This window comes from Lachancea lanzarotensis, scaffold LALA0S08 (genome assembly GCF_000938715.1).
Source record: "Lachancea lanzarotensis genome assembly LALA0, scaffold LALA0S08, whole genome shotgun sequence".
NCBI classification, from domain to species: Eukaryota; Fungi; Ascomycota; class Saccharomycetes; order Saccharomycetales; family Saccharomycetaceae; genus Lachancea; species Lachancea lanzarotensis.
The window spans coordinates 551,351-565,825 of NW_019212886.1; the positions used below are offsets into that span (position 1 = coordinate 551,351).

The 14,475-nt window shown below is 44.5% G+C and overlaps 9 protein-coding genes across 9 annotated transcripts; 5 read left to right on the forward strand and 4 right to left on the reverse strand.

Moving 5' to 3' along the window:
• Window positions 1-650: 650 nt before the first annotated feature.
• Window positions 651-1,451, reverse strand: RNA15 (LALA0S08e06172g1_1; the record flags this gene model as incomplete). The annotated part of the gene is made up of 1 exon (XM_022771204.1): window positions 651-1,451. One exon carries the CDS (start codon window positions 1,449-1,451, stop codon window positions 651-653), a length of 801 nt encoding a protein of 266 aa, XP_022629807.1.
• Window positions 1,452-1,760: 309 nt separating this feature from the next.
• DST1 (LALA0S08e06194g1_1) lies at window positions 1,761-2,666 on the forward strand (the record flags this gene model as incomplete). Its single annotated transcript, XM_022771205.1, has 1 exon — window positions 1,761-2,666. One exon carries the CDS (start codon window positions 1,761-1,763, stop codon window positions 2,664-2,666), a length of 906 nt encoding a protein of 301 aa, XP_022629808.1.
• Window positions 2,667-2,926: 260 nt separating this feature from the next.
• Window positions 2,927-3,355, forward strand: DPC13 (LALA0S08e06216g1_1; the record flags this gene model as incomplete). Its single annotated transcript, XM_022771206.1, has 1 exon — window positions 2,927-3,355. The coding sequence occupies one exon, from the start codon at window positions 2,927-2,929 to the stop codon at window positions 3,353-3,355; it is 429 nt and encodes a 142-aa protein (XP_022629809.1).
• Window positions 3,356-3,429: 74 nt separating this feature from the next.
• Window positions 3,430-4,920, reverse strand: CYS4 (LALA0S08e06238g1_1; the record flags this gene model as incomplete). Its single annotated transcript, XM_022771207.1, has 1 exon — window positions 3,430-4,920. The coding sequence occupies one exon, from the start codon at window positions 4,918-4,920 to the stop codon at window positions 3,430-3,432; it is 1,491 nt and encodes a 496-aa protein (XP_022629810.1).
• A 1,846-nt stretch (window positions 4,921-6,766) lies between these two features.
• Window positions 6,767-7,441, forward strand: VPS20 (LALA0S08e06260g1_1; the record flags this gene model as incomplete). The annotated part of the gene is made up of 1 exon (XM_022771208.1): window positions 6,767-7,441. The coding sequence occupies one exon, from the start codon at window positions 6,767-6,769 to the stop codon at window positions 7,439-7,441; it is 675 nt and encodes a 224-aa protein (XP_022629811.1).
• A 131-nt stretch (window positions 7,442-7,572) lies between these two features.
• On the reverse strand, window positions 7,573-8,595 carry HEM2 (LALA0S08e06282g1_1; the record flags this gene model as incomplete). The annotated part of the gene is made up of 1 exon (XM_022771209.1): window positions 7,573-8,595. One exon carries the CDS (start codon window positions 8,593-8,595, stop codon window positions 7,573-7,575), a length of 1,023 nt encoding a protein of 340 aa, XP_022629812.1.
• A 193-nt stretch (window positions 8,596-8,788) lies between these two features.
• On the forward strand, window positions 8,789-9,529 carry LALA0_S08e06304g (LALA0S08e06304g1_1; the record flags this gene model as incomplete). Its single annotated transcript, XM_022771211.1, has 1 exon — window positions 8,789-9,529. One exon carries the CDS (start codon window positions 8,789-8,791, stop codon window positions 9,527-9,529), a length of 741 nt encoding a protein of 246 aa, XP_022629813.1.
• Window positions 9,530-10,805: 1,276 nt separating this feature from the next.
• On the forward strand, window positions 10,806-13,346 carry CHO2 (LALA0S08e06326g1_1; the record flags this gene model as incomplete). Its single annotated transcript, XM_022771212.1, has 1 exon — window positions 10,806-13,346. One exon carries the CDS (start codon window positions 10,806-10,808, stop codon window positions 13,344-13,346), a length of 2,541 nt encoding a protein of 846 aa, XP_022629814.1.
• Window positions 13,347-13,527: 181 nt separating this feature from the next.
• Window positions 13,528-14,274, reverse strand: MTR3 (LALA0S08e06348g1_1; the record flags this gene model as incomplete). Its single annotated transcript, XM_022771213.1, has 1 exon — window positions 13,528-14,274. The coding sequence occupies one exon, from the start codon at window positions 14,272-14,274 to the stop codon at window positions 13,528-13,530; it is 747 nt and encodes a 248-aa protein (XP_022629815.1).
• Window positions 14,275-14,475: the final 201 nt, after the last annotated feature.

Genomic DNA, 14,475 nt, shown 5'->3' on the forward strand with positions numbered 1-14,475 from the left:
AGCATTCGTCGTTAAAGTTAGGGTTTGAACTCAGAACTGTTCACCACTTGTCTGAAATTTCCAAGTTTAGTACAAAGTGATGAACAATCTCGTTAATATATTGAGTATTAGCATCAGTATATATGGTATATAAAGTACCTAACTATTGATCCCGAACAGTAGCAGTTCCAAGGCTCTCAGCAAGTGTAAATATAATTGCGTTTATTTATACATTTCTTCACTACTGTGTTGGCAGCTTAAATCCATGATTCAGCCATAAAGCTTGACGTCACTTTGTACGTATATATGTCACATCTTTATTCTGACACCTTACCGGGTCGTCCATTCGAGAAGGCTGATGGTGGTTACCTGTCTCAAGGATGGAGGTTTTGTCTATCATTTGGTTGATTTTGATATCGATGATGGTCGCTTTCGCACTTTGGTGAACATTTGGAAATCTGTTGACCCAGGAATGCTTTCAACAAATAAGAGCCTCTAAAGGAATGTGAGAATGGCTTCATTTAGTTGTAATTTATCTTTATTCGGGTGATCAAATCTTTCCAAGATGCTTCTCTTGGTTCTTGAACACATTTTTCTCTATAGTTCCTTCGTTTAAATGTTTATCTGACGCTCCTGCAGTGGCAGATGGAAGCACTTTTGAAACACGGCAATCATATCATGCCAAACTCCCCCCGCATTGCTTTCTGTTTAAGCTCCCACAGTGACATTTTCTCGTCGTCGGGAAGAACGCCGATTTCGCTGTCTGAAAGTTGCAGTACTTGTCTGAGCAATTCCTTCTGTTGCTCTTGCGCTTGTAGGTCTTGGGGAGTGGCAGGGGAGCCACTGGATGTATTGTGCTGCACTGCCAGTTGCGTCAGGTCGTCTACTGTGCTAATTCCCGACGTTAACAAAAGTTCGGCCACGACAAAACTGAGCTGTGGAAATTGTTCCAGCAGGCTTGTGAACAGCTCAGAGTTGTTCTGCGACATTTTTTGCAGGTCCCTCAGCAGGCCCAGCTGATCTTCTTTTGAGCCCTTGGAGAGTTCGCTGGAAATCATCATTGCCGGTGTTGTCATGTTGACGTTTACGTCCACGCCCAACGGCAGCCCTGAAAATGCAGGATTCTTGTCATCGTCGCCAAGGGACCCCGCTGGAGCACCGTTTCCGCTGATTCCCGAGCCGCTACCTAAGCCAGAGTCACCTCCACCGTAGTAACCGCATTTCAGATGTCTATTTCCCAGCTGGTAGCCATTGAGGTTACGCACCGCACTGGCACTGGCCTCCAAATCTCTATATTCCACGAAAGCGTAGCCCTTGGATTTCCCCGTTTGCTGGTCAAACATCATCTTCAAATGCACGACAGGCCCCACGTTCGAGCACAGATCCAAAATCTGTTCCTCGGTCTGGTCATAAGGTATTGATCCCAGATACACTGTTCTGGCCGGTGGATTGTTGTGTACTTGTCTGTTCATGGTGGCTAGGTCAGCTACAATGGGAATAGCTAGTTATACTATCGATGACGTTGTTGTATGTTGATGTATTTACACGTATATATCGTGAAATGACGCTATGAGAGCGCTGGAAAAGAGTCTATAGGATACCTGTACCGGTTTTGACCCTTCTAGCACTATATTTCAAGGCTCAGAAGTGTTCTTTTGGCCTTAAATCTGGTGTAAACTTGTGAAGTTAGCTTAGTTGGAAGAAAAGTAGATGATGGTATTAGTTGATGGAAAAGTTACATCTTAAGACTTCATATCCAAGTTTCCAATCGAACGCTAAAGATGGATAGCAAAGAGGTATCCACACTCGTTAAGAACTTGGAAAAGAGCAAGACAAACGATGGGACTGTGATAGAGATTTTGACGACCTTGGAGCGGGATTTGAAGCCCACAGAGAAGCTGTTACGGGAAACGAAGGTTGGTGTGGTTGTCAATCAGTTCAAGAAGTCTGGAAATGCTCAGATTTCCGGGCTGGTCAAGAAAATGATAGGCCAGTGGCGAGATGCCATCTCACAGGAAAAGAAGCAGAAAACCCTGGCGAAAAGCTCAAGTTCTCACGCCGCAACAACAGGTTCTTCTTCCAATACAGGCTCAAAAAGCTCGTTTGCGTCTGAGGCCAAGAAACACGACAAATATGTGTCGACCAAACCTAGAAACGCCAAAAATGATGGTGTGATAACTACTGTCTACAACCACAAATTACGGGACATGGTCATTCGGGCCTTTTACGACGCTTTGGCAAAGGACAGCGAACATCCTCCACAATCAATCCTCACAACGGCAATTGCGGTCGAAAAGCAGCTCAACCAGCTCAACAACTGCGAAAACAACGAAAAGGCCTACAAAGACAAATACCGGGTGGTTTACTCAAACGTCATTTCAAAAAATAATCCCGATCTCAAACATAAAATAACAGCCGGTGACGTTACACCCGGCCATTTGGTGTCTTGCGATCCACGAGAGCTTGCACCAGAGCATCTAAAGAAGAAACTAGAAGAAATCTCGAAACAGAATCTGTTTAATGCCCAAGGTGCCACACTTGAGAGATCCGTAACCGACAGGTTCACCTGCGGTAAGTGCAAAGAAAAAAAAGTGTCGTACTACCAGCTGCAGACCAGATCCGCAGATGAGCCGCTCACAACCTTCTGTACATGCGAGGTTTGCGGTAATAGATGGAAATTCTCGTAACCAGCCTTCGCAACGCTGGATCATGGTGGATGTCTCTTTTTTTATGTAAAAACTCAAGCTGTACGTAGTGCTAGACAAGAGCTTAACAACTGTGATGCCGTTACCATCTTCAGGCTTGTAAAGTAGTGTGTTTCAACAAGTTTTGTTTTTTCGGCTGTGTTAGCTTGCTCATCGCCTGGTACTATAATTTACAGCTAGTAACCATTATGCTATGAATTTGACCCAAAAGCATCACACTTTGAGCCTGAATCTCAGCGATGATGCACTTTAGAGGAATTGTAAGAGCACTTAGCTCGCCCACTCTTAGATTAGCAACAAATCGAGGTTCTTCTCAGGTCTCTTCCGGTGTTTCTATCACTGCAAAGAGGTGCTATGCTCAATCCTGGGACAACAATCGGCCCAACAAAGACATCGAAGCCCACGTGAAAGTACAGGGTCTACTGGATGAAATCCAAAGTCACCCAAATGTTGCTTCGAAACTACGAGCTGTTAGTGAGATCATGGTTTCCAAGGGTCTTGCCAATGACTCTGCTCCCCCGGGACCATGGCAAGTGGTCAAAATCTTGACTGACAAAGATGTGAGACAAGCGATGGCAGAATTCAAAGAAGAACTGGCGAAATCGGGTATCGAATTAGGTCCAGAACAATTGGAACCATTGATGGCGGTGCTAGGCATGGAGAAAAAATAGGTACCACTCTGGACACTTTAAGTCGTCGCTCTTAGAAGAACTTCAAAATAATTCTATAGCAGTCTCTATGTAATCTACACCTTTTTAGTCAAATACTCTAGCAAGTCCATCTTCGTAACGATGTGCACTGGAGTGAGGCCGTCAGTGATAACGGCAGATGAATTCTTTTCGAAAAATTGGTTCAACTGAGATAGCTTGCTGTCAACTGTGAAATCGACGAACTTCTTTTTACCAGACTTGTTTTCATTGTAAGAAGAAACTTCATCGAAGTTGTTGAGCCTTCTGAAATCGAAAAACAGCTTTTGAATACTTTTCACGGCTTCGCCCGAAGAGAGCTTCTTCAACAGTTGCGAGAGCGTCACTAGGCCACACAACTTGCCGTCTTCGGTCAATACAGGTAATTGATCGAAGCCGTTATCTGTCAGAATTTTGACAACTTCGGAGATAGGTGCGTCTTCCTTCACGGACACCACTGGCTTCAAGTTTAGGGTCTTGACGGTTGCACCCTTGAATGTGTCGTTTTGACTTCTTCCTAAAGGCTTAAGAATATCGTCATCCCACAAGTTGTTCTTCTTTAGCCATTCGTCGTCAGCAAATTTGGTCAAGTATGAACGAATCGAGTCGGGCAAGATGATAACAAATACATCATCTTCGGTAAGCTCGGGGTGTTGTTTGCTGTAGTCCATCATAGCGGCAAAAGCACTTCCACTGGAACCGCCTACGAGTAGACCTTCATTAGAAATTAGCTGACGGGCGTATCTGAAGGCGTCAAGGTCATTGGTCTTGAACCAAACGTCGACCAAGTTGCGGTTCAACACTTTGGGAACAAAGTCATAGCCAATACCTTCGACCTTGTATTCAGCTTCTTCCGTGGCATTGAGTGATTCTGGCTGAGCAAGGATAGAGCCCTCAGGATCAGCCCCCACGATTTGTACATCAGAACGCTGTTCCTTGAGATACTTGGCGATACCACTGATGGTACCACCGGTTCCTGCACCGGCAAAAACACTGTGGAGCTTGTCGAATAGCTCGAGTTGCTCCAATTGCTTGTGGATTTCTTTACCTGTGCCGAAATAGTGGGCATCTGGGTTTTTCAGATTGTTGTACTGGTCCAGGATGACAGCATCTGGGATTTCCTGCTCCAGTTTCTTGGCCACACCGATGTGCGACTCTGGTGAATCCCAAGCGGCAGCGGTAGGAGTTCTGATGATTTCAGCACCCAAAGCTTTGAGCACCGAGACTTTTTCGTTGGACATTTTTTCAGGCAAAGTGATAATCGTTCTGTAACCTTTGACAGCACCCATCAGGGCCAAGCCGATACCTGTGTTACCTGAAGTGGGTTCGATCAAAGTGGTTCTTGAAGGATGAATTCTGCCAGACGCCTCAGCATCCTCGATCATGGACTTGGCAATACGGTCTTTGATCGAGCCACCGGGATTGTACAGTTCTAGTTTTGCATACACTTTGGGCTTGATTCCTAGTGCCTTAGGAAGCTTTGAAAGCTCTACCAATGGTGTGTTACCGACAAGGTCAGCAACAGATGTACGGTCGTCGTAATGTGTCATTTAAAAGGGAACTAAAAGCTAGAAAAAACGCCGTCACTTAGCTGGAGAAAACCACTGATGCTCGATAATAAGGTTGATGGGACAGTTGAACCACCCTTGAATCTTATAAATGAAACCTTTCTTGTGGTGTGATGGTTGAAAGTATGTGGCTTTTTGTAGTATTCAGGTGGTCAAGAGATCTGCATTGTCGAAAATTAGCATTAAGTGCCAGCCTGGGAAAAAGTGATATTGAAAGTGTCAGCGACGGTATATTTCTGACATGGTAAAAACTTTGGACAAGACGTTGAGCAAGGAAGTAACAGGCCGGATACTCTACGCGAGTTAGGCTTACTTATGATAAGATATTATCTTTCGGGTATTGGTGATCTGTTTCAGAACATCATGAGCATTTGATTTGAAATTTTGAGGAGGTCATAGGGCAGAGGTTTTTCAACTTACGAGTTTCAGTTTGCACTGAATTTGAGCAGTAAAATTTCGCTTGAAGTAAGAACGTCCAGCTCTTTGAAAGGTTAAGAAGCCGCGAGTTCCTCAAAGCAGTAGGAAACAATGTCCTGTCCTCGAAGACTACACCTTGTCATGGACAGAGTCATGCTCTAAATGTAACTGCGACGGCCTCGCATTTGCTTCTTAAACCCAAAAATAGCCTCTCATAGACTAAAATCACATATTCGTGGCTAGTTGAAGGACTCAAATGTATGATGTGGGCCCTTCGAAAGCTCTCCACATGGTCTGCGTACCAAACGACGCTCTAGAGTTCGAACCTTACGAACTTGGGATCGATTCAGCCTCGCGGGTCCGCTTCAACATCGGTGCCTTGGCTATTGAAAATCAATGCGAAATCTGTATTGAACACTTTCATCGAATTTCCTTTCACCGTTCTGCGATGTGATAGTCAAAAAAAAAAATACACCTGGAAAGATGCCTTGTATGTCAGAACACAGGAAGAGACAAGAATGAAAAACTTGTACAATGGAATCACTTTTACGTTGCCAGAAACGTTTTGAAGGTTTTCAAGCCCATCAACTTGATACCAACTTCTCAAGAATTCTATAGTTTTCAGCTTCAAATCTGAGCTGCATAGCCTGTGAGAAACTAATTACGACTCATTGTAGTGACAGGGCCGATGAGATATAAAAATGAAGAACAATGGTACGGACATGCTCGATATCTCGCAAGTGGTGCTGGATTTGGAGTCAAATTATCGATTTTGAATCCGAGGGCGTTCAGTCCGGCAGATATTCGGATTCTGCTTCTTTCAATGGGTTTAGACGTAAAAGTAGGTGTACTCACCCGATAGCTTTAAGGCCAGTTCTCGACTGGGGGAGCAAAGTGCTCTCTCATTTGGCGTAACATTTATGATTCTATTTAGATGACCGTTGAGATATCTCGTTCCTGTCATTAGCTGCATTTCGTAGTTCACCGCTTGAAGTCTTATGTCGATACGGTTTAAAACCGGATGTTGCTGTTTAAAGATTTGGAGAAGATAGCTAACATCTCTAAACTACAAGCAGAGTATGCAATTCCAGCTACGCAAGACCATTGCTTTAAAAAGGACTGTTTTAACAAGCTAATAACGTCTTTTCTTACTTCAACAAAGTCTATCTTTACTGGCCCAAAAAGATCTCCAACGCTCCAAATAAGGCCTGGATGTCAGCAGAATCGTGTAAATAGGTGCTGATGTTCATCACACGGCCTAATTCAAGCGTCAATTAGACCTCTACCCACTTCTTTGTATCCTATTTTGTCCACTTCTGCTAAGAGAGTTCATAGATAGATACTGGAGATTACTATTCAAACCCAAATCATTGACTGAAAGATGTGCACTGGAGACAGCGAACACAGCAGAATGGGCCAAAGTAGCAGCAAGATTGAGGTAACCAAGGCCGACAGGGCAATCCTACAACTAAAACTTTCTAAGGACGAGTTACACCGATATACAAAACGCACAGAAGCACTAGTGTTCAATGAGCGAGAACGTTTAAAGCTCCTGCTGCGGCAGAATCCGAAAACCGGCACTAAAGACCCCAAATCGCGTGTGTTACTCAAGAAAATTCATTACCAAAGCCACCTGCTAGAACAGGCATCGGATCAGCTCATAAACTTGGAAAATCTGGTCGCAACCGTGGAATTCAAACTTGTAGAAAAACAGTTTATGGCTGGACTCAAGCAGGGAAATGAGGTTTTGAAGCGATTGAATAACGAATTCAAAGGTGCAGAACAGCTAATGGACTCTGTGGCAGACCAGATCGCGTACCAGGAAGAAGTGGACCAGGTTTTGTCGTCCAGTGTTGTAGGGGGTTTTGAGGAAGAATTGGACCGGGAGTTGAGTCAGCTCGATAAAGAGGTCAACGGCACAGGAACCAAAGAAGAAGAATTGAAGTTACCAGATGTGCCGTTGGAGCAACCGCAAACGATTCCAGACTTACCTTCTACCGAAGAGCTACCCTCGTTGTCCAGCCAGGATCCTCAAGAGCGCCAGGGAAACCGCGCAAGAAGGCCAGAAGCGGCTTTGGCCGAGTAGTTTGGGAACACGAATGGCAGAGAATTGGCATCGCTGGCGGGTGCATTTCAGAGGATCAGGAAAGAATAAATCGTCCTATATATTCTCGTAGTTGCATAGGATAAACCACTACCGTTTTGTTCTCCATACATCTATTGGCTTAACCAGTCCAAGAACTCAGGAGTGAAGTAGGAGATAATAAGCCGGGCCCCAGCTCTCAAAAATCCTTGGTGCGATTCAAAGGCAATGGTTTTGAGATCGACTATGCCCTTTTCGGCAGCAGCATGCAACATGGCATATTCTCCAGAAACGTGGTAAGCGCAGATGGGGGTGTCCCGAGCTATCTCAGCGGTGTCTGCCATGACGTCCAGGTAGAAAGTGGAAGGTTTGACGATGATACCATCACTTCCCTCTTCAAGGTCTCTCTTAACAGCACGACGAGCCAGACCCCGACCACCGGATGGCAACTGATAGTTTTTGCGGTCTCCCTTGGATGGAGCAGAACATGCAGCATCGCGGAATGGACCGTACAAGTTACCACTGAATTTCGCCGCGTAGCTCATGACAAACGTCTGGTGCGCCAAGCCAGCATCGATTAGTCCTAATTTGATTTCTCTGATTCTACCGTCAATCATGTCACTTGGAGCAATGGCATGAGCTCCAGCTTTTGCGTAGTTAACAGCAACTGCAGCAATTCTACGGACCGATTCCTGACGATTGATGCTTCCATCTTCGTACAGCACGCCACAGTGGCCATGCGAGGTGTACTCACATAGACAAGTGTCGCACATGATATAGAGGTCCGGAAATTCACGTCTGAGAAGCTTGATGCCTTGAATGACAGGACCTTCTGGGTCGTCTGCCGAAGTAGCCACAGGATCTTTTGACCCATCTTTCAACGGCACACCGAATAAAATGACTGCTCTGAGACCCTTAGCCACCAAGGGCTTCAAATAACCTGCCAGCTTGTTAACACCAAACCTCTTGATGTTGGGTAGCGAATCAATGGGCGTTTCCTCGTCTTCAAGGTCAGATATGAACAGTGGGAAGATGAACATGTTTTTCGTCAATTGACGTTCGTTTTGCCATTCTCTAAGTAGCGGATGGTTATATCCACCGGCCAAAATCGAGCTGATATTGGTGGGATGGTTATCCAAAAACTGAGCAGTATGCATGGTGCCCTAAAAGTGCTTCTAGTGTCTTGAAAGCTGTTCTTTTCCAGTTCCGATGTCCAGATGATGAGCTAGCTAGTTCTTAATACATATATATGTATATTATGGAATTTCATCGAAATTAAAGGCTGGGAACTAACAATCGGTGAAAGAGCTCCATAAGCTCGCTCTACTTATCTCTTGATCTGTAACAGTAATGTCACATAGCTGTGAGCATGAGCATGAGAATTCTCATGAGCATGGACATGAGCATTCTCCTCCATTAGTAACGAATGAGGCCCAATCACTGTATAAATACATTAATACACCGCAAGTGCGCTGTCTGAATGCAGTGGGCCGTGGATCTAACGAACTAAGTTCGTGCTTTATCAAAAGCCAGCAAGAGAAGTATAATACGTCCAGATTTTTAGAAAGTGACGCAGATTGCCAGATGATCTTGCATATCCCATTGACGGGCGTGTGTCGTGTCTTTTCGTGCATATTCCGGTTCGGATGTGGTGACAACGGTGGGATTGGGTCACCCAAAACCATCAAGCTATTCAAGAACTTCACCAAAAGCATTGATTTTGACAACCTACTGGATTCGAAGCCACTGCACACACTGGAAAATCCAGAAAATGTCGGGATCGACGTTCAGAGCGCTACGGGAGGAGGAGACGAAGACGAAGAAGCTGATGATGTTGGGTTTTCGGAGCACCAATTACCGCGCCAGCATTTCCAAAACGTGGAATCAATCACACTATTTGTGGAAAACAACTGGAGCGGCGACGAAGACGATCTGACCCGATGTTTCTACATCGACCTGCGAGGCGAATTTGTCAACAACAAAAGAAGCGACGACGGACTTCCCTTGTTGGCGGTGTACGAAGCGGCTCCTAACCCGTTGGACCACCAAAAAATCGAAAACGAGTTTGGAGGCTCTACGGTGGGTATGTGAGACCCTCGAAACATTTGCATCTGCTAGGCGGGCTGAACCAGCTATAAATGTGGTCCCTCACGATGGCCTTTACCACACTGAACGGCGGTTCTGATGACTATCGTCTTTTATTTTCGTGTCGTTTCTCGATTTTGTTATATTGCATTATGTACAAGACCATTACCACTAGTCTTACCACAACAGTCCTTACCGCCAAAAAACGGCAACTAGCCCGATTCTCTTCGATGGTTCCGTCCATAGACTCGGTGAAGATATATATAATTGTCTAGATTTGTGTAATAGAGTCATCAGCCAAGATTCGAGCGGCCTCGGAGGTCTACGGCGGCTATGCTGAGCAGTCACTGACTTGATTAGAAAGCCTTTGTTTTTCAGCTGTAGTTCTGGCCACCAGTTGTTTTGACATTGCGCAATGCACTAAGTGCATCCCAAACTCCACCGTTCTCGAAGGCTAGGTAGACAGATTCAGTATTTGTGATGCCCTTTGGGGACTCTACCAAAGCGTTTTCAAGTCCGCATCTCATGGAAGAACAAACTCCCAGAAAGCTAGAAGTTACAACGGTAAAGCATCGGTATGCAACACAAAATACTGTTCTCAAGCTTTGATTGTTGAAAAGGTCCTCTAAAGGAACGGTGAGAACAAGAATTTCGCTTAAAACCTACAACTTGGCATGCTAGAGGGCAGCTTTGATTCAGCCAAAGCACAAGTGGTGGTGTGTAAGATCACATACTCCCTGTTGGCTGAACGGGGTTACGCAAATATATCAGTTCCTACGTCCTACCTCGGAAAGCTCCAAACTCTGAGTTTGAGAACGCACCGGGTGTATTGACGGCTGTCACATAATTGGTGCAACAACCAGAAATGGTGTTTCATGCAAAGTGGAACGGATGTGAAAGAATTACTGAGGCCGAGCCCAACTTCTACAGCCAAATTCACCGCGTTTGTGCCTAATTCCAGCATAGCTTTTATCCAAACTGACACCATTTCGCTCTCGCTAGCCCTAGCCTCAAAGTTCATCCCACATCACATGCCTTTCCTTTTCATTTCTAATACCATTTTTCTTTCACATGGACATTTTCATGATTCTCGACGTTGAAAAAGTGTGTCAAAGGTGCCAAAGTGCCACCTACACTACTGTCCTTCGCCACCATTCGATTCAGCCAAAAACAAGGCGATCCGGTCAATTGAACGTGTCGACAAAAAGTTGCTCAAGCACTTTCGTCTCTCTTCTTTCTCCTAGTTCAACCTAGCCTCTATTTCTGGACATAAGCACGCCGAATGCTGAAGGACCCTAAAAAAAAGACGTCCAAAAGTGCCACAAGCGAGAAAATGGCATCTCAAAGTGGTAAAAACTCGCCCGTTGCAGCAATTGTCGCCAGAACGCGTTCCAGTAATGTAGAATTTGTGCCTGCCAAAACGCACGATATGGTTCGATCACTCTTCGATCCAACTTTGAAAAAATCATTCTTGGAAGTGTTGATTAGCTTGGCCATCATAAGCAATGTGGCACTTTGCTACTTTTCTGTTTCGAAGATCGGGGTTGTTTTCACCAAGTGGTTTTTTCTATGGCAGTATGTCTTTTGGAGATTATGCTATAACGTTGGAATTGGTGTGATATTGTATTACCAGTCCAAATACGAGTCTCTCACTGGGTATGCAAAGCGCCGCGGAATTTTTGATAAGAAAAATCAACACTGGTTGGCGCGGTTCTGCCGGTTCGAAATTGAATCTAAGATGCCCTCTTCTTACAAAGTCGAGGCGTACCCAGAAGAATTCAACACCTGGCTTCTCTTCCGCCAATTCGTGGACCTGATCCTCATGCAAGATTTTACTACCTACGTGCTATTTGTGTGTCTATCCATTCCCAAAACTGTTTTACCTAGCCACAGTGTGAGGGTGCTACTGGGAATCTTGATGATTCTATTCAACGTTTGGGTGAAAATTGATGCTCACCGTGTTGTAAAGGACTATGCTTGGTATTGGGGCGACTTTTTTTACTTTCAGGATTCCAAACTTGTGTTTGATGGTGTGTTCAACATTTCACCACATCCCATGTATTCGATCGGTTACATGGGATACTACGGGCTGAGTTTGATTTCTGGGGATTACAAGGTTCTCTTGGTGTCCATAGGGGGTCACTTGCTACAATTCTTGTTTCTCAAATACTGCGAAACACCGCATATCGAGAAGATTTATGGATCGGATGCCGTTGAATCCGATAACGCTCAAATTGATGACTTATTGGTAAGAGAAAACCGCAATTACTCGAGACCGTTGATCACAAAGGGCATTTTCTTCACAAATTTCGACAAGTTGAGATTAACGGATTATTTTACTGCCGCTACATCTCTGGCCATTGCAGCTCTTGTATTCACTCTAAAAACCTCCAACAGGACACTTTTTTATGCTGCGCTTGGTGTGAAACTGTTCACATCCATCTTCCTCTCAGCAATCCTATACAAGCAATCCACATCAAAATGGTTCACCAGACTCTTCATGAAAAACGGTTATACCCAGGTTCATTCCTTCCATCAATGGCAGTTCATTTATAATTACTCGTTGACCGTCACCTACACGCTACTTGTCTTGCAGACATGTCTTCAGTTAAGGTCTTTAGAAACGCTGAATTATACTCAGATCATTTTTGGGTTCCTGCTTTGTTATTTGCAGAAATGGTGTGACGACGAGATTTTGACCGCCATTTCCGAGTTTGGCTGGTTTTACGGAGATTTCTTCCTAACTAATTACATCAACTCGCGGAAATTGAACTCTCAGGGCATTTATCGCTACTTGAGTAACCCTGAGAGGTTTCTCGGAGTTGCGGGATGTTGGGGCTCTGTCTTGATCACCAATTTCTCGTCATATAACATGGCACTAGCGGTTGTGTGGACCGTAGCAAACTTTGCGTTGGTTAAGTTGGTGGAAGAACCTCATGTTAACAAAGTCTATGGTGCTAAAGCGCGGAAAAGTGGTGTCTCGAGCACTTTGATGGGTTTCAAACCCATCAGAAGATTCTCGGAAATTGTGGACAAGATGGAATCCAGAATAGCAGGTCATTTGACTTTTAATGAAGGTGTTTTCGAAGAGGAAGCAGAAATGAGTGGTAAGTCAGAAGCACAATGGAATGGAATGTTACAGAAGGCCCTGGACAACGCTACCGCTAACCTTGCCCCGAATTGTAAGTTCGATGTGGGCGATGGAACAAATCACGCCATTCTAATCCCAGGGCCCATTGAGGTGCACTGGCAGCTTCCAGCTAAGCTTCATGACGACAAGGATTGGGTTGGACTCTACGAAGTTTTGGAGACAGGAGACGACCGCTGCAGAACAAGGATCTCGACGAATGGACTATGGCTAGGGAGCACTCCCGGGTCGTACCGCGACAGTAGCAGACCGGAGAACTGTGTGTACAACTTCAAGAGAGCAGGCGACGTGGTTTCCGGTGATCTCAAGTTTGATCATCAATTGATGTTTTTCGAGGAAGGTATTTATGAGCTAAGATACCACAGTAAAAATAGTCGCAAGGTGCTCATGATTTCTCCGCCTTTTAGACTATCGCTTCCAGACCTGGACTGCACTTCCTCGCGAAGCATGAACGAAGGCTTGACAAATTTCCTGAAATCTTGCCATGCTTACGAAAATGGTAGGTTTGTCCCTGGCAAGAACCAACATTTTTCCGAAAAATGCTTTAAGAATATCATTAAGCAAGTGGCTGGTGTTGATCTTTCCGCGAAATATCTCAGGAGAATAAACTACGAAATTGAAACGATCTCCGAGACTGTTCAAGAGATCAACACAGTACTAAATAACCTGGATTGAGAGCGTTCAGTCGAATCTGTACATTATGTATGAGAAGTATCAACGTATATTAGTTAGTTGTTAAGTAGATGAGGGGGGAGATGAAGTGACGAACAATTTGATATGAAATGAAATGATGACATTGGCTTACATGCGGTTTGCTCTTGAGCTATGATTATGGAGTTAATTCCATTGATTTTCTTCAATCAGATGCGTTCTTGTTTCGTACCATGAACTCTATCATAGTCTTGCGATTCGTCAAGTAGTGTTCCTTACACTTTTCCACTATTTCTAAAATGTTTTCACTAGAAGATTGTTCGTCGTCGTCTTTCCAGAATCCAACCACTTCGGTTCCATTCTTCATAAATGCTGTGACGTTTCTCTTGTACATTCCAGCGCTCACGGTGTCTAGAATTTCGATTCCTGCGTCCACGAACGCAAGAGTGATACCGTTAACACAAGCTGTGATTATGGATTCCAGTTCAAAATCCTGCTGCCCACTGGAGCTGTGGATCAGGCTGAGGAATACGTCTATCCCAGATTTTGGGTATCGTTCGAGATTCACTACTGCGTTGAAGACATTTGTTAGAAAAGTGCATATCTCTTTGATCTGACCCGCAGCGATTTTTTCCAGCGTTACCTCTTTGAATTGAACACTCAGAGTTGCTTTGGCGTTGAAAGCTCCACGAGAAGGCCTTGGTCCATATATCGATGTCAGAAGTAATGTGCAGTTTTTATCGTTTGTTCGGCTTCTGACCTCCAAATACGAAGAACCATTACAATTGACCACAATCCCGTTTTCGATGTATATGGCATCATTCCCCGTCGAAACAGACGATTTTTTGGCAGATTCTTGATTTTCTTCCACAGGAACTGAACTTCTGTCAAAAACCAATGGTTTGGCATTCGCGGGCCCCAAAATACGTCGTCTGTCGGTGGTATTCAACATATCAAACAAGCTGCTAAAACTACGCTAAAGTGGGCTCGCAAAAATGGTTCTAAGTGACCTACCAGATGGTGTTTATGGTGGTGATGAGGTCAAGTTTCTTGAACTTCGGTCAAATTTTTGTTTATAAACTCGTATCTCATTATAAAAGGTCAGATCTTAGCAGAACAGTTTACTCTAGGTACTTGATAACCAGCCATTTGA